The following is a 23,437-nucleotide window of genomic DNA, read 5'->3' on the forward strand; positions in this document are numbered from 1 at the left end:
CCCGACTGGCTGGCAGACCCGACGCTGCTGAGCTTCTCCTCCACAGCTCCCCTCTCTGTCTCCTATAACCCCCTTCTCCTCTCCTTGCTCCCCCCCCCCCCTTCCCTCCCTGGACACCCCAGCTAGCTCCCTATCTCTCTGCAATGCAGCCAGCAGCCTCCAACAAGCCTGGGGACTGTTTGACCGAAGCCCTTCTACTCTCCACCTCTCAAAGCATCCTTTATGGTCTTGTTTATTTACCCTCCCTCCCTCTCCTCTCCTGCTCTGAAGCTAAGCTGCTGACGTTCTGCAGGTTCCACACACACACACACGCGCACACACACACACGCACGCACACACACACTGCACTACGCCACTGAGAATCTGGTACATCACAACGCATTTCATTTACGTCACAGAATGCGTATGACTTAAAAACAGGCTAAAATTGTTCAAGTCAACCACCCTACAAGTACAGCATCTCTCACGCTCTACATCGTCCTTCCTGGCTCTGTGACCGTGACACATGGTGAGAAACAGTCATTGCTGTGTTAGGCTTCTCATGGTTTTAACTGCTAACTGTAGGTCACTTTACAGCCTTTGAATTATGCTTCTGCAGAGACGCATCTTTTTCTTTACATTGTGGTTAGCTATAGGGCTTGGTATCTATACCTTTTGGGAATAAGCAGAAATAGTACAAAGTATCAAATGATATCTGCAATTAATCCTTTTTGTGCTCAGATCTAGAAAATATGTATGGTTCTTCGATTTTACGAGATGTGTTACTGGTCCACTAACTCAGCAGCTACGATCCATACAGCCAGGACTGCCTGCACACGGCGCTGAACACATAAATCTGAGCAGGCGGATAGCAACGGTGCTAACAGCGCGACCAGAGGCAGCAGCGCTGACAGAGCTAACGGTGTCAAACTTCACGGTTAAAAGCACTAAAAACACGTCTAGGGATTCTACAAAGAAGGCCAATTTGTTGAGACATTTTAGAAACAGGAGGTCTTAAAAATCTACATTTGAGTTTATATTTCGCAGCCAAATGAAATAGTTCAACCTTTGTTTCTTTATAATGCATTTACTTGACTTCTTTCTTTACAGGGCTCGTACGAAGGCAACATAGTCCATGACTATGAGATGTGACTTTACAGGTACTTACAATCCCTCCTCTGCATCGTGGAGGTCGTTTTATGGCATTTTGCCGATTATAGTCGTCGCCTCTTCTTCTTCAAAGTACGCGTGTTTGTGTATCCTCTGGCGTATCGGAGAACAATGCAACAAACGGCACAATGAGCATAAAGGCGCATTTCCTTGTTTGAGCGCCATCTGTGGAGGCTCAAATTACAATGAATGCCAAGAATAAACACATTAAAACTCAAAATGATTGATCGCTGATGCCATTGTTATATATTCCCCCGAAAAGTTGAAACCATTCCCATCATGGTTTTCATGGTTTTGTAAAATAGTCGGGAGCGATAAAATGATATCCTTGTATAAATTAACTATTAAAAAAAAAAAAAAACTGTTCAATTAAATGAAGAAATTCTTATTTTCTTTGGTATTTTGATCATATACAGATATGCCATGATGATTGATGGGTAATATGTATGTAGCTATTGTCCAGTGTCAAAAGCTTGAATTAAATGGAAACAACGTAAACATGTCTTATTGTTAGTGTTAAAAATCATAACCTCCAGAGTTAACGATGTGGAGAGGCCATGACTGAAGCTTGTGTCTCTACCAGACAGTGATGCCTTGACTCCGAGTTGGGGGAAAACATCCATGGGCCGCAAACAAAGCTGACGCTCCTTGTGTTTGCTGTATGTTCACACAGACTTGGGGGGGGGGCCTCATACACTGTTAGCCTGTCGCCCAATGGGAGAAACAAAAGAAGGAATGTCTCACACAGCCTGACTCTGTTCTAACCCTCCTGCACCGTTATTGGGCTTTTTTTTTTTGACAGAGTAGTTCAGCCTCCAATGCAGGTTCGTGTTAAAATGTGCCAAAGAAGTAATAATTCCATGTACTGCTGTCCACCATTGAACTATCTAAGTAAAATGGGAGGAGCCTCTGTCTGTCTTTCAAGTTTCTCTACAGCCGTTCATCCGATTGACTTCATGCTGCTGTGGTGCATCGCCGAGGACCCAAGGAAGTGAGTGCAAGCTCTTGAGATACGGGACACTATTTACTAGTACTGTGTTATGTACATGCTGTGTAGTGTACTGAGAGGGGACCCCTATTATCTGTAACACCGCTGAACGGCATGCTCTCTAAAAGTTGAGAACAGTGTGTTTTTAGAACTTTATTTTGGAAGTGGATTGTTGGTAGTACAGTAGAACATGATGGTATACGGGTACTTCCTGCATACTGCTGTTACAGTAGTGTTTGCTTGTAGCTCTGAAAGGACCAGAGCCATAAAATCCACATCACATGGAGGCAGAACTAGTGCTGCCTACAAGCAGAGCATTTCAAAATAAAGTCCTCTAGAAGTCCAAACTGTAATACAAAACGTAGCTCTTATGGCAGGACAACGATCTTCTTCTCCAGCTTCTGCTCCGGGAAGATGAACCTCCTCATTACGTCATCGATCTCCTCCAGAGCCAGCTGGGCATGGAGCACGGCGACGTCATCCGGGTCTGAGCGCACCGCCCACTTTAGAGCTCGGTACAGGTCCAACAAAACGTCACCGAGAACCTGGAGGAGCGGTGGGAGAGAAAGAGAGAGACGGAGGTTGAAACTGGTCCGTAGACTGGAAAGGACAGTTCGTTGCTACCGTTTGGTAATTACTAGAAGAACTGATCTAAAATAAGATCCTAAGTTGCAACTAGAATTCCCCTAAGGTGTAGGGTAAGGTGTATTGATCCAAAACCGAACGGAGCTTACAGGCACCTCGGTCCACAGGGAAAGTTCTCACTCTGCTAGATGGCCCGTGGTCTAACATTTGAGCTCCCGGCTGCCCCTCTCATCTGTTCCCATTGCGCTCTATCATTAGCCGTGTACAGCTGGTGCCGTTCCAGTAATGACAGGACCTGGCCTGGGAACAGCAGCTGGACAGCCGACTGTAGTAATGGCAGTGGCTCAAGAGCCGCATCACACTTGAGGCTGCAGCCAGCGGCTCACATAGAGGTGTGTTTCCACTGGCCGAAGAGCCAGGACCGCCGTGGCGGACTATCTAAGAACAACACTACCAGCAGGGACGGCAACAGTAACCACACACTGAACGGCGTGAGGAATGTGAAACAAGTGAGAAAGAGGGTCACACATGGTGTTTGGAGGGAGCCTCCTTCCTGCGCTTGGTGAGAAGCTAACATTTGGTCTATTACCCCAGTGATGACCGAAGGGAAACTGGGGCTAGATTACAGGACCCGTCAGAGCGCTGTAACAACAGCCTCTCGCTCTCAAGAACACACCGCGGTACTGAGCCCGCTTAGAGCCCGACAGTGGTCAGTGTGTTTACGAAGACATTTACTGACTGATCATTTCAAGCTCAACGTCAGGTCATTATGAAAACATTAAAAAAGGTGCAGAATGACTTGTTCACGGTGTATATATTATGTATGTCTGTTTGTGGTTAGATGGGTACAATGCATACTCAGTTGCGCGAGCGCGCGTGTGTGTGTGTGTGTGTGTGTGTGTGTGTGTGTGTGTGTGTGTGTGTGTGTGTGTGTGTGTGTGTGTGTGTGTGTGTGTGTACCTGGGTGGTTTTGTCGCCGAGGCCTCGGAGCAGCAGGGTGATAACGTGGACAGCAGCTCTCCTCACCTCTGCCTCCTTCTCTGTCTTTATCAGAGCAGTCAGACAGGAGCTGAGCTGCACACACACACACACACACACACACACACACACACAGTTATCTATAGTGGTATAAACATGAGGACATAGGCAAAAAGCTGAAATACAGTTAGTGATCATGTCTAACTAGGATACTCCCAATCAGCTGAAAGCCTCCACCGCTGAGGTCAGAACACAGTAAACTGGATCGATTGATGTATTGGACGGACCAACATGGGACGGACACGCACACGCGCGCGCGCACGCACACACACACACACACACACACACACACACACACACACACACACACACACACACACACACACACACACACACACACACACACACACACACACACACACACACACACACACACACACACACACACACTAAGAAGTGGGCAGGTTCATGACTAAGCGTTGGTGTTCTTACAGCTGACAGTGCTGCTTATTAATGGCAGCAGGCTTCAGTGAACACACACACGGCAGCATCTTTATGTGTGCCGGAATGCACGCGTGTAAATGTGGGCTGAGTGAGTGAGTGAGTGAGTGAGTGAGTGAGTGAGTGAGTGAGTGAGTGTGTGTGTGTGTAGACCATGGCTCCACTTAACCACCCAAAAAGATACTTTTGCAAAGGATCACACTTTAGTCACCGTAACGTTCCAGCGCTCTGTAGATTTGTAGATCTTCCATCCATCCATCATTTCTTTAACTATTTTGTTCAATTTACAGAGTATCTTGGATTTAACCATTCATGTAGTGTAAAGCAGGTGAAGTCTCAAACTGTCGGGGCTTCCTCGAGCACTGATTTAGCGCCGTAACTATTGCCTGGACCTGTATTTGACGTGTCCTGGTCTATGATTTTGATGGTAAAGTATTTCCCATAATGTCCTGCAGCTATTTTTTACTCGGGCTGTAAGAAAATATCGATACACTTGAGTATCGCGATTTGTGATATTGTATCGATTATCAAAAACATTATCTATTTTCAACTAACATGCAAAGAATTGCGGCAGACCGTGGCTCAGATTGCACACAAACAAAAAAAATGTGCAATGGCGTTGGATGCTACAGGGATAAATGATAAATGCAAATCCCACTGATCTGATATGCATAAAAGTATTTTTGCTGTTGTATGATTTCATGAACCAGTCATGTCTGTCCAAAATGTCAGGACTTGAGTCTTGAGTTACGGCCAAATATGTGTCTCGTGTGAAGTCACAGCAACGTTTGACAATCTAAATCTAATAATTTCACTCTTGAGTCCAGGTGGTCATTTTGTGCCAAATATGAAGAAATTCCCTCCATTCTTGTCAGGAATGCCTGGAGGGTCAACCCATAACACGACGCCTCAGGGAAGAGGCAATGTATCGCCCATCGTATCACAAGGCCAAATACTTGCCAATACACAGCCCTACTTTTTTTACCGTGTACTGCTGAAAAAAACCCCAGTTCCTCCAACGAGGTGTTAATGTCAGTGCGCTCCCTCTCACCTCCTGGGCCAGCGTTCCCAGGTTATAGTCCAGTCTCTGACAGAGCTCCCCCAGGTTGGACAGACTGCTGGCCCGGACACTTTGGTCCGGGTCCCTGGTTCCTTGCAGGAAGACGGCGATCAGAGGACGGCCGAGGTGAGCCGCCAGTTCCCCTTGAGGAGGAGAAGAGTGGACAGGTTAGTTCCCCAGTCCGTACAGATGCATTCCCAGTAATAAAATATAGACGCTATTTCTAAGGTTGAATAAAGATGTACAATCTCTGGCCGACAGCAGCCTGCATCTTCTATGGAAACTACATTAATATTAGAAAGATAAACTTGGTACATAGAAAACAGAAACGCAAGACCTTCTTTTAAACAGTTACCATTAAATGTAACAGGAAGTAGTCAGGCCTCGAGTCTTTAATACCAAAATAGCATATGTGATATTGTGGCGACGTTGTGGGACGTTGTGGCGACGTTGTGGGACGTTGTGGCGACATTGTGGGGGCGTTGTGGAGACGTTGTGGGGACGTTGTGGAGACGTTGTGGGGACGTTGTGGGGACGTTGTGGCCACTCTCCACTCTTTGTGAAGGAGCTGGACCGTGCTTGCAGCACTTTGATCCCGACTGAAATATCTCCACCTCTATGGGATGGATTGCCATGAGATTTTGCACAAACGTCCATGGTCCCCAAAGGATGAAGCTTACTGACTTTGATGATCCCAGACTTTACCTTTGACCAGTACTGACTACCAGTGGGTTCAAAGTTGTGGTTTTAAGTAACATATTTCAACAACTAATGAATGGATTGCAATGAAATTTGGGTTAGGGTTAGTATGAATTGGTTTATGACTAAACCGATTCATTGGTTTGTCAAAATAATGCCATATCATCTTCATGTTGCATTTAATGCTACGTAGCAAATGTTAGCATGCTCAAGCTAAATAATGGTTACATTATAGACATACCTGCTTGGCATCAGCATGTCGGCTCAAAACACTGCTGTGCCTTAACACAGCCCCACCAAAGCGCTAGCCTAGTGGTGAACCTTTTCCCATAGTCGGGACCATCACCACCAGTGCATCACTGAGTGGGTCCTTCTCTAGCGTTCACGTCTTTATTTCAGACCAGCTGCCCCACCCCCCCCGATATAATGCACTGCAGGAAACCATGCATAAATTCAAGTGTGATCCAGCCAGTGACATCTTGACACAAGGCTAATATTGTTGTTTACAGAATGTAGTCGTACTCAGTTTAACAAGCTGCACGTGTGTGTGTGTGTGTGTGTGTGTGTGTGTGTGTGTGTGTGTGTGTGTGTGTGTGTGTGTGTGTGTGTGTGTGTTTTGACTCTGTATGTCTGCCTATGTATCAAAGAACAGAGCCGAACACAACTGCTCCTGCCAGGCAGCAGGGAGCAGCCAGAGGCCTCCAACGGGAGAAAACAGCTGACTGGCTAGTAGTAGTGAGACCCGCTTCACCCATGTGTGTGTTTGTACGTTTGCTTGAACCAGAAACGCCAACAGGCACACACACACCCTGGTCTGTTTAGTTTGTCCCAGGTTACGCTATTAGAATGCTAAGCACAACACACACACACACACACACACACACACACACACACACACACACACACACACACACACACACACACACACACACACACACACACACACACACACACACACACACACACACACACCAGCTCAGCTATGCTTCCTTCATTTGCATGTCTCAATAGACTGTTAAGGCTTTAACTGATCTAATAAGAGAGAATCACTGTGTTTAGGTTAATGTGAATCTGCATGAATATCAGCAAACACACACACACACACACACACACACACACACACACACACACACACACACACACACACACACACACACACACACACACACACACACACACCTGAGGAAAAAGTGATGCAACACTCCCACAGATGCTCCAAAATGTCCTAAACTGTATTCCATCTATATATCCCCTTCCTGTTTATGTTTTAATACACTTTATGTCTCATCATTTGGTGCAGAGTTCTTCTGTTTGAGAACATTTTCTGCTCCTCACTGCACACTATGGGCTTTCACAGGACTCTACAAGGGCTTCTCTACCACTCTACCAGGCGAGTCAATTAAGAAAAGCTTCTTATTTACAAATGACAGACTGGCAAAAGGCAAGGGGGGGGGGGGTGTTCAAGACAAACACAGAGGCTCTCTGGATGTCTGTGCAGCAAAGTGACGGTCTATCCAATCTCTCAGCCAGGATATAAACCCCCCGATTGTCCCAGGGAAGCGGTACGATGGCAATCTGGCAGATAAAACCAGAGCCGGGGAAATAAAAATACAAAACAGGGTTTTCAACCAGGGAAAGGTTCTGATACACTGGGTCTCTTATGAGCAGAAATCTGCATGGGAAACAAGTCCGCACTGTGGCTTTTGTATAGTGTGGTGGGTCCATGCCGATAGCTGTCCACCGCAGACGCATAATAATAATAATAATAATAATAATAATAATAATAATGTAAACAAATATGAATACATAAATATACAAGCACATGTTATCATTACAGGTGTGAATCTTCACCGGTTACACGATTACGATTCGCCTGTTAATGACGCATCATCTATTAATAGTTATAGTCATTAGCAGTCAGATAAATCTGAACAAGCTTTTTATTGGACGAAACATCCGTCAATCAAACTCAAAACAAACTCTCCAGTCGGGAGAAGAGCAAAAGTTTTTAAATGGAGAAAAGTCTTCAGTGAAATTCTTTGTTCTTTCAATGAAGAAATATTCTGCTGTTCTGATACAACTGATGCTATTGCATCACCTACACTCTTTAGGAGCAGCCATTGTTTATTAGAAACCAAACAGTCACCTCTCTGTGTCGTCTTGCACACACCTAAGCCCCGCCCTTAGTTGCCTGTAGCTCCTCCACAGGATGCCGATTGGTCCATACACTGACTTGCTGGACACAAACGCACTACTTGAAGCCTGACAAGGTAGATTTTCGTGAAATATGTGATTCCATGATTCTCTCTCTCTTGTGACACTGCGAGAATCTAGCTGCAGTGCAAGGTGATATCTTTTTTTTTTTTTTTTTTTTAAGATATCACCTCAGTCAAGGTTCCAAGTGCGCTGAGCCGATATTGGAAGGTGGAGTTAAAACACTGCAGACTGCTGATTGGTCACAGAGCATCATCACCAGCCTACACTCAGGGTGTACAATCTGCAGTGGAAAACCAAACGGAGAAAAGCAGCCGGTACAAAAAAGTAGTTTGAGTCAAGTCGAACCCTGCAGTGAAAATGAGGCACTACTTTATCTTATTCTCAGCTCACCTGTAGTCATTTGATCCATTGTTAACAGAAAATGTTGATGAATGCAGCGTTGCCTCAATGCAGACTGTAAAGAGATGCAACGTGGGAGTAGCTATTTCTATTACATGCTCATTAGTTATCTTTCACCGCAGTCAAAAAGGGTTTACTCTCCCGCACACACCTGTTCTAATAAGCCTACAGCTAACGAACTAGAATATTTATTATCATCATCAACAAAAACCTTTGTCAAAGTCATCTATAGTGGTTATTTGCGTGATAAAGAAATAAAAGATTGTATTTCTATTGATAACATCTCTGCATTGGCAGCTTTAATGATGTATTGTAAACAGCTCATAATTCTCTCTCTAGCATTTGAACACATCATGATAACGTTATGAATGACTTTGGTCCGGTACTCATTTTTTTTACTGCGTGGAGCTTGAACGCACCATGAGACTCATTCTCACAGCTGTAGGAATCAGGACACCGTAGATATCGTAGCTTCTACAATGTTTACAGTTCTGAAACTGTGACTTCCATAACCGCGGTTATGGCTGAAACCGATTATTCCTGACATCCCCATTTCAAAACAATGCCTTAAAGAAACAACAACTTGTTAAACAGAAAATATTGTGCATGAAGATGGCCATTCAGATTCGTTGTTAAAGTGCAATTCTATACTTGAATGTAAGCAGGTTTACGAATTGGACAAACAAAGAATAATAAATACAAAAATAAAACACCTAAAATGTTATTCTAAAATATATTTTAATTATAACCCCCCACTATGGAGAGCATCGCCCAACTGTAATACCAAGTTAGTAGCCTTAATTGTCATTTTTTATTATTTACCGTACTGTCGATTTCATAACATGGAGCAAAATGTATGAATTTGGTCTCTAAAGCGATGTTATCACATTAGTGCATGTCCTCTTAGGGGTCGTGATGTGGGCCCAAGCCAAGTGGATATCTGGTCACACAAACGTGAGTGTGAAGACACGACAGAGGACACTCACCCATGGCCCGACTCGCCCTCATCAGAACTTCTCCCACTTTGAGGCGGAATTCGAGGGAGTGCTCCTGGTTGGACGTAGGGAGGGAGGGTCCACGCTGGAAGTCTTTTAGGAGCCTTTCCAGAATCCTCTCGGGGTACGAATCAGCCAACGCAGACAGACCTACAGACAATGTATGCTCAGACCATCCGCTTTCAGGGGTTACCGACAGCTTCAGCTGTACAGTTCACAGCATCGGTGTGATGGATTGGTGAAAATCTAAAATCAATCGTAACATATATTACCTTGAATGGCCGACAGGTAGACGAACGAGTCTTCGTGCTCCAGGTTTTCTAAGAAGAGCTGGAAAAGACGTCCAATCAGATAAATCACAAACACAGACTGGACCGCAGCTTCATACGGTAAACATTCGGCCATTCTGTATGAGAAACATCAAAAATGTTCCAGGAGAACAAAGGAGGATGAATATTTGTACAGCATACATTAAATACAATACGACCGACTACCAAAGGGAATATTCACAACCAATCCATAGGTGCTTGAAGGGGTCCTGGGAGAATAGAATGTAATAAGGAGGGAGGATACAACATATGAAAGGTAACCTGTACAACGCTGGAGAACTCAACCCAACCATGGCACAAAAGAAGATGAAAATCAATAAAGGGGTCTCTGCTGGAACAGCAGGGGGTTGAAGGTTATCTAAGGTGCCCACAGGAGGGGGTGGGGGGGCTTCTGATCACAGAGAATACTAAATGAGTTATCCTTTCTTGCCCATGCCACCTTAACAAGGCCCTAGAGCCACTCTGGCTCCACAATCGCCTCATTTATTATACATGTTTGCTCAGAATGTCCCAGGAGACGCAGATAATACCGCTACCTACACGCTCCTGATGCACACACGCTGTGCGGCGCAACAATAGCACCATGTCTAATGGCTGGCTGAGGCGACCCAGCTTCCGATTAAACAGGCAACACGGCTACAAGATGACGGTGTGGAAGCATCTTGACCCGTCTCACAATATGAAGTCAAAAAGGTATCCCCCAGAAGTCAGCGAGCGCTCAGTACATGGGTTAGCTAGGAGCTAAGCTACAGGGGTTAAGCTAACCCAGCTAGGCCCTAGGGCTAATTCCACTAGCCATGCTGCTTCAGATACTCCTAAGATAACGGAACACAGTCCTGCACAGAGGTTTCTGCCTGATACCCAGAAAGGGAAGAATACACTACAATGGTAATGATGTAGTACAAAAAAAAAAGGCCAAACGTTGCATTACTGACAACCTACACAACGTTAGCATAGTTTTAATACTCGTTCAACTTCTACATTTCTTGTGATTTATGACTTATAAACTGAAGTGGGAAGAAATAAATACCAAGAATATCATCTGAATGTCATATTCTACTTTACCATCTTTGCCACGTTTGTAAAAAGACAACTTCTCAGAAAAATAATAATAGAACTTGTATTGTATTTTCAGAGCATCATAATAGACAAAGACAAGAATATATATATATATATATATATATATATATATATATATATATATATATATATAAAAAAAAGAAAATGTTAAGTACTTAACCAAGCAACCCACCATGAGGACTTTTTCCTGGGCCTGGACAGCCTCTGGGTTTTCTTTTTGCACCATCTGGGTCAGGACCCTCAGGGCGAACGCTCTGGTTGGCACATCCGGGTCACAGGCCTCGAGCAGCCAATCAGACAAGGGCTTGGTAGGAATGTGAAGGTTACTGGTTCCAGAGGCCCCACCTCCACCTTTTGGGCTTTCTCCCGCTGTAGACCTTCCAAAGGACGCCGGATGCCTGTTGCTAGGTGAATTACCGTCTGGTAGGGCTGATTGAGGACTAGTCTGTGAGTCGTCAGCGTCGGTTTGCATATTCTGGTTTTTCCTCGAAGGCACGCTGTTGTTCTTGACTGTCGGTTTAGGGTTTCTGGAGGGCGGAGCGACAGCGGTGGAGGTTTCAGGCCGGTAGGCACCGTGAGTGGCAATGACAGCTCTGAGGTCAGATGCCAGCTCCTGGATGACCACATCGGAGTGCTTCTGAGACAGCGACTCCAGCGGTGGGAGCAGTCTCGACATAGACGAGTAGTCCTCTATACTAAGCTGCAATACGAAAAGGGGAAAGGTTGTTTGGGAGAGAGCAGGGTGTGCTTAGGAAACCTTGAAGAACATATATTTGACACTTAAGATGCTATGGCAACGTATGTACATGCTGCGGCTGGTAGCTCCCATATATTTCACTACATTTCTGTCCTTATTTGTTTAGTTGTTTCATGATTATCACTAATGGCCAACCAGCCAGACCTGTTGGACCAAACACCACCAAACTGCCCCAGAGAGGAGAGGGAGGAGAGCCAAGATGGAAGCTAAGCTAACCAAGCTAGGACCTGAGGCCTACTCCACTACCCAGCATGCTCCTGGCTCTCTGATGCCCGGGTCGCTGAAAAATAAGATGGACGAAAGCAGCGGGGGGGGGGGGGGGGGTCGGTGACTGTTGGGCCCACATCTTCACAGAGAGCAGAGGAGGAGGACTCTGTGTTCACATCACGATGCTTGGTGCTCAAAACACAGTCAGAGTTGATGGACAATCTTATTGATCAAGGTTTATGAGGTAGCGTCTACACGACCTACGTATTCCTGAAGCCCAGGAGTAGTGGAGCTCTCGACTGCAGTCTGAAATAAAACTGCTAAGGATAATTAAGCGACCCCACCGCCATACACGGACGGACGGGTGTGTGTAGACGACAGAGGCACTTCCTTATGACGGTGACGTCGCGCATCAGTCCTAGGACTATTCTATTTTAAATGGCAGTGACTTTGATGTAGTAAATTACTTCTGCCATGTTGCTGTAGCTTAGACAGTTCTCAGTGTTCTAAACTGCATACAATATCTAGTACATACCGTATATATATCATAGATATATGTACTAGGTAGATGTAGTTTAATAAGTTACATGTCGATGTGTGAAGTTTTCAGTCCCCGAGTACCTCGGGTCCAGACAGCAGAGTAGCCACGACGGCCATCCCCATGCGCAGCGTCTCACTCTCCACTGGGTTTCCAAGATTTGGACCGGGGGCCTGATCCAGACCCACACAGGCTCTCTGAAGCAGGGACATCAGGAAGTCCACCACCTGGAGAAAAGACAAAACTGAATCACGGACACAAATAATAGACAGACAAGAGATTTAAGGGCCTCAAATGTGTTCAATATTTAAAGTTAAATCTCAAGGTGGAGATCATAGAAGGACTAATAATAATGAAATGTAGTGCCAAAAACTACGGCTGAATTGAATAGGAAGTATACAAATGTTTTCTTAAAGCTTTTCTTGAAATTCCTAGAAAGCATTCAGTTCTTTAAGACATCTAAAAAAAATAAGAAATGATACTTCCAATGAGGAGAAGCCAGTTTATCAGAGACGATTCTTAATCTGAAAGAGAACGTTTGTTGGTCCAGCAATAGCAGCCAGCCAGGCAGCCAACTTCTCCTCTGTAATCTTAACTCCCTATCACCCCCAACACAAACAAAGGAAATAGGCTATTTTTGGTGTGGCGGCATCACTCGACGTGGCCTGCTTCCATTGCAAAGAACTCCCAGAGGAACCCAGGCTGATTTGAAACTGCAATAAGCTGGAGGAGAGTTTCATCAGGAGAGTGTCATTAAATGTAATCCTCTAACAAAACAAACCCACAACATCAATTTAGGACCCAGAGGCTGTCACAACCAGGCCAGACGTCCTGTACAGTGTATGGTGCAGTTCCACACACACACACACACACACACACACACACACACACACACACACACACACACACAGCCAGAGTACATTGATAGGTTGCGTGCCACTGACTAGGGGTAGATATTAGGCTTGTTGTGTGTTACACACTTGCCTTCCAATGGTAATTACTTAAATTATTGAAAGACATTATTTGGCATCAGAAAAATGCTCTAACATTTGAAGGTGTACAGCTTAGTTATTGGAGCTAAACCTGCACAGGTAACTGGAGCTTTAACGCCAAGGAAAAGTAATTATGAATCATTACAAATATGCAGCGTTTTAAAAAGTGAGAAATAAATATATCACAGGTAGAAAAATGTTGAATCGATAATCATTCTATAATCGTAGTCCTCTGAATCGAATCGTGAGGTGCCTAGAGATTCCCACCCATACTAGGTATTGCTTTCAGCTGTTGCTATCAGAGCAGGTTGCTATTAAAAGGAATACATAGCTTGTTGTAACCCAATTGGGATAATATGTGTTGCGTCGAAATTTAACGATTTTGTGATTTTAACCCAACTACTGCTACAAAAAAAAGCCTGTTTTTTTTTTTTTTTTTTGCAATTTAGCATTTCTGTTCCTCCTCCTGCACATCTCTGCACTGACCTGCGAGGGTTTCCTCAGCAGCACAGTGTGCTGCAGACAATCGACCATCACGGCCAACACCTGAAGCGAAGCGAGTCTCTGGCCTCGCCTCGCCGACGGAGCCAGCAGCCTCTGCTCCACCTCCACAAGTGTCATGGTGGACAGGTCCAGCTCCGGTTCATCTTCCTCGTCTCCATCTGACCAGCTGGCCATCTCCTGCAGGGGAAGCAAGTCAAATGATGGACCGGCGACTGACGCACACTACATGGCCACAGTCTCAGCATAACTAAACACAATGGGAGTATGTATTGAATCATGTTTTACAGGTGTGTGTGTGTGTGTGTGTGTGTGTGTGTGTGTACACCTTACCTGCAGCAGGTCAAGGAAGAAGTCTCCAGGCAGGTCACAGTCTTTGAGTTCAGACAACAGTTGCATAAGACACTCCAGCCGCCACTGCTCTCCTGACAGCTTCTCATACAGAGCGTCGTCCTCTTCACTGGGACACAACAAGAGAGAAGTGAGGGATGACACTGAGAAACCAAGAGAGACAAGTTATGCTGACATGCTGTCGTCATAGCTTTGAAAGGGGAGTGTGATAAATAAAGGGCGTCTCTTTTACCGATTGGCCCAAAAAGGCACTGTGCTATTCTGCATCATGGTTTTTTTTTCCCCCTGATGTCCATCATGCGTTCCTGTGTCTCACCTGAATCTCTCCCTGGAGCTCAGTCTGGCTCCTCCATCACTGCCCGGGGCGAAGTGGAAGTCCGCCGCCACCTCGTTCTTCTGCCCCCGCAGACCCGAAAGCTGCCTCAGCGCCGGCAGGGCCGCAGACGCCTCGGCGTGGCTCAGGTACCACAGCAAGACCTCCTGACAGGGGGCGCTGTGGAGCACGGACACACACACACACACACACACACACACACACACACACACACACACACACACACACACACACACACACACACACACACACACACACACACACACACACACACACACACACACACACACACACACACACACACACACACACACACACACACACAGCTCATTTCCAGTGTCCTACTTTAGAGCAGATTCACTACGATTCTGTGGACTATTTTCTACACACCAACACGTTTATGGGATGCTTTTCTTTGCCTTTTGGCATTTCTGGTTTTCCACTCTTTTTCCTAAAATGACTGGCCACTGTAGTTTTAAGCCAATGTTAGTCAAAGAGGACACATAAGTGCATTTGTTGCGGACTGTATTCAGCAGTGGACTAAACCACATCTGTGCTCGAGTGACTATTCGGGAACAGCAGGACGGTGTGTGTGGAGTTGAGTCAGAATAAACTACGGTGTTTGTGTCGATGGTAATGAAGGCCATGAAGTGCCAAAAAGTGGCTCATTGATGAGTTTTTAATAGCTTTTGTACTCATAATTAAAGACTCAGTTGACTGCATGAAAACATGGTCTTGGTTTTACTTTGGTTAAAAAATAAATAAAGATGAGGAAACATTGTCTCAACAGTACCTTTTTGTCGTAAAATAATAAATAAAGTCAACATTGTTTTTTTAAATGTATTGTTCATAGTTTTTTTCTTCCAGCTGGAGGGGCGTGTCTGCGTTTGATTGACGGCAGCTGGGAACGAGAGACAAAGACAACAAAGTTGCGCTGCAGCCTTTGGGTCACGGGCAGACAGCGGGTCGGTAGCGGTGCTGAACAGTTAGCACCGTGTTTACTAGGATGGGTTGAAGGCAGAGTGCTATGTTTTACTGTGTGACAATAAAAGTAGATTTCCATTTACGTCCATTGGGTCTAAACACGGTACGGTCCTTCTTGAAAGGTCTGCTACGTTTCCTTTGTTTTCGCCGTTAACGGCGTTTGTACATGAACACTCCAGCTAATGGAGAAACACATTACCGTAGGTGGGAGACGTTCTGCTTAGTGAAACAGAAGAGTGTGAAGAGAACAGGGAGAACTTCTTCCAGAGCTTCGAGAAGAGAAGCCGACGGACTGTTTCCAACCACCCAGATCTGACGGCGACGAGAGACACAATGGCGGAGACAATGAGAGGCATAATAAGGACTACATACAGTAGGAAGAATACAGTATTGGCGGGGAACATCAGTGTTACTACATATGCTATAACCAATGAGCCATGACCATTGAATCACCCCGTTGTAGTGTTCAGTGGTCCTCACCTTGTACACGTCATTCATACAACGCGTCAGCTCCCATTCCTCCACAGCAGCTTGGAAAGGACCCTCATCTGGAAAACACACACATGCACCACAGTGTTCAGCCCGGTTGGGATCCGACTTATCACCCACCTGCTGCTTTAGAGACAAAGTGGGGCCCAGTCCGGGCCGCTATCTGGAACATGTTGTCACGACTGAGCGTCTGTCTCGTTTAGGCATGGCCACAAAAGGATCTCTCTGTTCTAACCAAGAAATGAAAATGCTTGCTTGAAATTTGGACGGACAAAAAAAAAAAACATCCAAACACAACTGGATAAAACACACGAAAATGCAAAATGAACAACAGAACAATGTCATGACAAACTTAGGAAAATGAGGCTGCAATACCAGGAAGAAATATATCAATATATCAATATTATCTTGATATGAGACTCTGTATCAGGGGTATTCAAAGGTCTGGAACATCACAATGATGTTTTGATTAAGTCCCATATATATTGAAGTAGACAACAGTTGTATCAACGTCTGTATGTAGTCAACACAGAACGTTCAATTGAATAATATCTCAACAATATTTATTGTCAGATTTCAAATTGAACTTGATGAATTATAAAAAAATGATATAAATATATGTGTGTGTGTGTGTGTGTGTGTGTGTGTGTATATATATATATATATATATAGCAGTACAGCATAAGAGTTGTCTTTACTTGGTTTTAAAGGCTAACAGACCGTTCTAGCGGTTCTATCATTTGTCTTTACCCAATAAGTCATAATATCCACATTACTGATGATTATTAATCAGAAATCTCACTGTGTAAATATTTTGTAAAAGCTCCCGATGGTCAACCCGACAATATCGTCACAATATTGAAATATTTGGTCAAAAATATCATTTGATTTTCTCCATAAGATAGCCCTAGTGTGGCCTCTCTGCATCTGAATGACATGAACCTGACAGCTATCAATACGACAGCTACCTGTGGTGGTGTAGAACTAACTCATATTAATTACCAAACTGTGGTCTCTGGGAAAGACCAATACAGACTCTACTCTGAATGCAACATCTAACACACATGGATGTGATGGCCATGTTACTGACTGGAAGCAGCGGCGCAGCGGCGGAGAGGTCCGAGCAGAGGAGCGAGCAGGTACTGCTGGGCAAAGCCGGGCTTCTCCTGCACCATGAAGAGCACCGCCCTGGTGGCCACGCGTTGATGCTGCTGGGCCGTCAGCTTGTCCTTGAAGTGCAGGAGGTCCAGGATCTAGACAAACAAACACAACGTAAATGAGCACATTTCTTATGCAGTCCAAACTCACACTCATCGGGGCTCTAGAAGAACAGCAGGTCAATGTTTAGTGTGTATTCCAGAGTGTGTATGTGTGTCTGTGCATTGAGCTTGACCTGATGACAGACTTGTCTGTAGTAGGTGTCTGCTGAGGCAGACTGTTGAGGGCAGGTCACCAGGATCCTGGCCACACAGTCACATTTCCTCCAGTCTGAATCGCCCCCTAGAGGACAGAAACAGTGGTTCACTTTGATTTGGAATCATCAAGTCGAAGTTCCTCTCTATAAAAAGATTTGCACGTTTAAGTGGATATTTACATCTCTACTTGTTTCAGTCAAGACTGTGTTCATCACTACTTTTCCTTCCATCGTTACCTCCCCCCTCCCGCTCACCTGTTCCGCCCTCCAAGATGGCTCTGACTACAGCCTGGACACCGTTAGGCTGCATCAGGCGCTCAGACAGCAGCTGACCACACAGGCGCTTTAGCCAGGCGGGAGCTGATCCCAGAACTGCCCTGCTGCTGGAACCACGGGAGCTTCCTCCTGCACCGGACTACGAGGAGGGACAGCGCTTAGAAAACAAAAGACTTGCAGACCTGTGAGCCTAACAGATACCTAAATCTGAAGATAAAAATGGATCTATTATTTTGGTTCGTGTGAAGTGGGAAACTTTTTTTTAGTGATATGTGACAAACAAACACAAAGGCTTACCTAGATCAAATGAGAAAACACTGAATATGAAATGTACCCGGAGGAATGAATGTTAACAACGCAGGGTTCCATGTTCTGAATGAGTGCAAATGTTTTATGAGGATGGAAATACACTCAAGAGACCTCAGGGATACACACAATGGACCCCATTCACCCACATCACCCACATGTGCAGAGAAATGGTCTTACTCTGCACACAAGTCTCTCTCTCTCTCTCTCTCTCTCTCTCTCTCTCTCTCTCTCTCTCTCTCTCTCTCTCTCTCTCTCTCTCTCTCTCATAACTATATATGGAAATATGTTTTCCTTGAGGTTTATTGGAGAGAAAGCATCAGCTGTTGTAAAAGAGAGCAGCATAGGCACTAAAATTATTTTTATAAAAAGGGACAATAAAAAAAACCCAAACAAAAGGCTTGAGCTGCGAGGCGGTGCATGTTGTGTCCCCTTAGATACGGACTGTGGCTCAGGTAATAAAATATGGAATGGTTTGATATTAAAGCTCATGTCAAAAAAATAGAATAACAGACCAGAAGAGAAATTAGGAAACAGATGGAGGAGGAGGATCAAGTGATTGAGGGACTCGCTGCAATTATACGACAAACATCCATAAGTGGGACATGTCCAAGAAATGAGGGTGAGAGTGAGGACATCCGGCAAGGACTTTCACCCAGAGGTCATTTATTTCATAATTGTATGAGGGCCGTGCCGAATATTTTGAAGCCCGATTCATATCGTCGACATTCCGCAGCTTCTTTTTTTTTTTTTTTTTTTGCATTTCGATTCATTCTGTTGAATCGGTATTTCTGAAAAGTGTCAGATAAAGATCCGGCTACACCAATATTAGTAGTATTACGTATACGTAATGTAGAATTAAATTTCAGTGGTGGCGGTGTTGTTTCTGATTTCCAATAACAATTTCTAAAATCCTCAATGTATTTGGAGGAAATATTCTGCTTAATTAAAGCTGTATTTGTTGGCATTAAACCTTTCAAAATCAACATTTTCACTGCGGTCAAAACACTGCCCGCTGTGACCAATGCAGTAGTAAACGAACGATTTTAAATGTTTTTTAATGCCTTTTTTTTAATGAATGCACTTTTAATATTTGGGGTCAAGTGTCTTGCCCAAGGACAAGGACACATCGACGTGGAGGAGGAGCTATTCCTCTGATTGAAGGACGACCCGCTCTGCCTCTGAGCCACAGTCACCCACATGATGGCTCCCGGGATTTAAGCGCAAAACGTTTGTACGGTTAAAGCACAATGTTGTTGTCCAGTTGCCCCCCCCCCCCCCCCCCCCCACCCCCCACCCACCCACCCACCAAACATAGACATGCACACCTGTTTGGGTCCACCTTGGAGGATCAGCAGCTCCTTGATAATCATCGGTTGGTAGACTTTTCCTAGAAGGCTTTTCAGGGCCTCCTTGCAAGTTTGACATTCCTCAGCACTGAGCTCCTGCATCTGAAAAAGATAGCAAGAAAGACAAAAAAAACACAGGTTCCTTTTACTTGTCTTGACTTCACGCATCAGAATCCTGTCATATCCTGACTTACCTTCCCCTCTTCTGTGCCGCTTCTCTCTGCCCGCCGTGGCTGGTAGCCAAGCTGGCACAATGCCGCCAACACGTCCCCCAGATGCCGCGTGAACACCAATGTGGCGAGACACGACAGCTCCGCCAACTGCAACAGAATGTTCGTGGTGGTCAAAAGGCGGCGTCCAGCCGCCGGCGCCGCCCCGCCGCCGACAAGCGTGTCCACTATGGCTCCAAACGCCGACCTGCGACCCAGTGACACACCCACTCCGACGGCCAAGTACGGGCAGAGCCCCAGAGAAACCACAAACTGAAGGGCCGCTCCGAGCGTCTGCTGCTGGGCAACGCTGAGGACATCAGGGGGTAAAGGTGGCGCCATCTCAGGGGTGCGTTGCCTAGCTGCAGACGGAGTGGGGGTCTGCTGGAAAAGTTTGAGTTCAGCGGACAGGTGTCGCGCTAAGGTGAGGAGCAGGAGGAGACACTCCTGGACGAAACCCCAAGCGGAGTCTTCTGTGTCGCCGCCGAACCAGTCCGCCGCCGCCGCCGCCATCACCTCCTCCCTCAGCCTCCTCACCTCCTCAAAGCCGCTCTCACTCTGAAGCCGCTCACGAAGAAGGGCCCTGTTGGCCCGCAGCGCCGCCAGGAGAGCCTCTTGGTGTGAGGACTGAGCATCATGGGAGGACGCTTCTAGAGACAACACAGAGCATTGCATTGTGGGTAGAGTATGACTAACTCTGTACAGGATTGTATGTAGTTTTCCAGTGTCACACTGCGTGTAACTGTCACCTGACAACTTCTCATTTACATGTATGCTAACGTATGACTACGAAGTACTTGACGTTAAGTTAGTTACTTCAAATAACGTTAAACTAGTAGAATTCATTCACGGTCCTTCGTGAAGCGCCGCATGCATAAACAGGAAACGCTACCTATACCATGTTATCTTTATATCACCATGCTGTTCTTGGGCTAATCATTTATCTCCGAATTGGTTGCTGTAACGGTATAGTTTACGTGACTGTTACCGTCGTTACATTCTCGGGCTGTCATACCAAGTTATCCACTTACCGCCAAGAGGTTTGGTAAGAATATGTATCGCTGAGAGGATAGCTGGAGTCATCCGAGTCATCTCGCCATCACATGTACAACTCACTTACAGCCTTCGTTTCTGCTCTAGGCCAACCTAGTCATGCCTTGGCTGTAATGCGCTGCTACCGGCTGCTATAGACCATGGACGTATGCTAACAACAATCTTCTAAATGGCGCTGAAGTTAAACGTCATCACGCATCGTCCCGTAGATATGACGTAAGCCTGCGCCCCAATCGGACCCCATGGAAGTCTGCAGAAAGGTCGCTCGAGACCGCAGTAGGCTGGATGATTTGTGGAATTTGTTATACAGAATACTTTGTTAGATAAATATCTAGTCAAAGATTTTGGTATAGATATGGGTAACTAATATTCTTATAATGTAAGCCTGTTTAAAATAAGTTAATCAATTCTTCTCACTGCATTGTAAAATATCTGCCATGATATAATAGTTTAGAATTTCAGGGAAAAATAAAACTACATGTATATCTATATCAAACACCAACGACTTGAGACTTATTTCTGGAACACTTTTGCTTTTAACATTACAGTTAAGTCATGACAAGTCTCCAATATTAATCCATTTTGATAAACACATTTGACTTTTACATGCTTTATAGTGTCCCTACAGCACTTTATGAGAGTTCACTGGAGGACCAGTCTGGTTGTAGTGGAGTGCCCCCTGCTGTACATCATTAGAATCAACACAATTGTACAATACAGTATAGTAATAAACAATGTAGATGTAGGACACATTTCCAATGCATGATACACTTATCCAACTTTGATACATTGAGATTTTAAACTACCCAGTAAGTGTACCAAAGCCTAACAGAATACAGATAATGTAAAGTCTGTAATGATAGCTACAGCTTAGTTTGCACTGAGTTAAGACATCCAGTGGGTCCTCAGAAGCTTTCCAATACAAAACCTGAGGAAAAGAAATGTATATAAATAAAAGTAGAAATGCCACTGTGAAGAAACATTTTATTGGCATCGGTGTTAACAGAACCAGTAGCAAGTCATCTGGAACACAAGACCGGCAAAAGCAAATACATTAAAGACTCAAATGCTTACTATTACTCATAGGCATTTGATCAGGCCTAGTAAAATGCATCTTACCAGAGGACTTTAGAAGGCACCTTTGGGTGGAGCTTTAGCAGGACCACTTTGCTTAGAAGTTCTGCTGGGTTTTCCCGGGTTGTAGCGGGTTTGAGCAATCACTGCTCTTCCTCGCTGGTAGCTTGAACGAGAGCTAAAAGAGTAGACCGGCTCCAGATCAGACACGTCACTGAAGACCGGCTCAGGGATTTCGTCAACAGCATCGTAGCCATCAGCCGGTTCAGAGATCCCGCTGTCACCTACATAAGCACTACCCAAGCTGCCATCGGGAGCACTACCGTCATACCCATACCCTGCATATGCATTGACCTCAGGACTGTTGTAGCGGCCATCTTTAAGACTAGTGGAGCCACCGTCAAACGCATTACCGCTGAAACCGCGAGGTCCAGCACTGGAACTGCCGTCTTGAGGAGCAGGATGTCCAGTAGCTTTGTTAGAGCTTGGGTTGGGTAGACTTGGTAGAGGGAAGCTGCTGCTGCCAGGGTCAGAACTCACACCCATTCCACTCAACCAATTCCTCAAAGAAAGTGGCTGCCACATGAAGCTTGTATCAGCACCGTTTGCACCATATTCTGGGGTGAGACAACAGGTTTACTTGTAGTAATCAGCTTTCATTTAAAGTTAGTTTAGAGAAAGATCAAAGTTTTCCAATGGTCATTCCATCATCCAGTGTTGTCTTACCTTCCCCCATAGGGAAACATGCAACACTCCCAAATAGCAGAAACAAAATCCACAACACCCTACAAAGAACAGACATGACTTTAGATTCATACATTTTATAGTAGCAATTTTTGATTTTACAGTAATAAAACTTACCTCATTCTAGCACAACTAAGTTGATAATTTGAAGACAGGGGGTTAAGGATTTGTAAACGCCCCAAGACTACCTTCAAAAGATGAGAATACCTTTAAATTTTAAAGTAACAATGATTACACCAATAATGAGAGACAACATCATGGCCATTAATAAAACCCATCTCATACTCACTAACAGATGTGCATATTTCAACAGAAGCCTCTCTATAGTGTTAACCTACAAGAGCTCATTTTAAATGATTCTCCTGAATGCTGTGGGAGTTGATTACTCAGTGGTAACAGCTGGTGGTAAAGAACACCTGTTGTGTGGCTAATTGACCTTCTTGTTGAAGAGCAAACATTGGACTAAAGCTGGGCATCTTTCTTTTCTAGTGGGTGAAAACAAACACTCTGCTCTTCTGCCTGGTACTTCGTCCTCTGTATAACTCTGTGTTTTGTGCTTGTTTAAAATGATAAGGCCGCCAATACTCTATATTAGTCTTATTGTCAACAAATCCTATTATAAGACCCATACCAACAATGAATTGATCTTACTGACAGGTATTGTGAGTGCATCCAAAGCCTGAGCTCCATTAAAAACATACCAATGAGTAAGACTGTTACACTGGGGGACATGTTCCTTCATGACCATGAACACACACACTGTGGTTCACTAACTAGGACCACGCTAATAGCGATAAGGGTTTCCAATGTTTTTTTGCATTGTTCAGTGTTCTGTTCTGTGTTCCGTTCCATGTTTCGTTCTCCGTACTCCGTTCCGTT

At 44.9% G+C, this 23,437-nt stretch overlaps 2 protein-coding genes across 4 annotated transcripts; both read right to left on the bottom strand.

The window, feature by feature from the left end:
* Window positions 1–2,279: 2,279 nt before the first annotated feature.
* tango6 (transport and golgi organization 6 homolog (Drosophila)) lies at window positions 2,280–20,900 on the bottom strand. 2 transcript variants are annotated; one of them, XM_068723526.1, is made up of 18 exons: window positions 20,719–20,900; window positions 19,673–20,334; window positions 19,458–19,580; window positions 17,803–17,962; window positions 17,527–17,633; window positions 17,224–17,386; window positions 16,125–16,192; window positions 15,844–15,956; window positions 14,643–14,819; window positions 14,309–14,435; window positions 13,961–14,155; window positions 12,566–12,709; window positions 11,153–11,680; window positions 9,844–9,901; window positions 9,563–9,721; window positions 5,253–5,404; window positions 3,683–3,796; window positions 2,280–2,682 (listed from the first exon to the last, which is right to left on the bottom strand). In XM_068723526.1, exons 1-18 carry the CDS (start codon window positions 20,777–20,779, stop codon window positions 2,506–2,508), a joined length of 3,288 nt encoding a protein of 1,095 aa, XP_068579627.1. In that variant the 5' UTR covers window positions 20,780–20,900; the 3' UTR covers window positions 2,280–2,505. The 2 variants fall into 2 exon arrangements, with proteins under 2 accessions (XP_068579627.1, XP_068579626.1); XM_068723525.1 differs by having other exon boundaries at window positions 19,673–20,337.
* Window positions 20,901–21,707: 807 nt separating this feature from the next.
* LOC137881707 (uncharacterized) lies at window positions 21,708–22,904 on the bottom strand. 2 transcript variants are annotated; one of them, XM_068723772.1, is made up of 5 exons: window positions 22,848–22,904; window positions 22,676–22,746; window positions 22,541–22,599; window positions 21,860–22,431; window positions 21,708–21,763 (listed from the first exon to the last, which is right to left on the bottom strand). In XM_068723772.1, the coding sequence occupies exons 2-4, from the start codon at window positions 22,678–22,680 to the stop codon at window positions 21,869–21,871; spliced, it is 627 nt and encodes a 208-aa protein (XP_068579873.1). In that variant the 5' UTR covers window positions 22,681–22,746; window positions 22,848–22,904; the 3' UTR covers window positions 21,708–21,763; window positions 21,860–21,868. The 2 variants fall into 2 exon arrangements, with proteins under 2 accessions (XP_068579873.1, XP_068579874.1); XM_068723773.1 differs by having other exon boundaries at window positions 22,676–22,765; window positions 22,848–22,867.
* Between the last annotated feature and the right edge of the window lie 533 nt (window positions 22,905–23,437).

This window comes from Cebidichthys violaceus, unplaced genomic scaffold (genome assembly GCF_023349555.1).
Source record: "Cebidichthys violaceus isolate CVI_PGR_0920_01 unplaced genomic scaffold, fCebVio1.0.p SCAF_3, whole genome shotgun sequence".
Classification (NCBI taxonomy): domain Eukaryota; kingdom Metazoa; phylum Chordata; class Actinopteri; order Perciformes; family Stichaeidae; genus Cebidichthys; species Cebidichthys violaceus.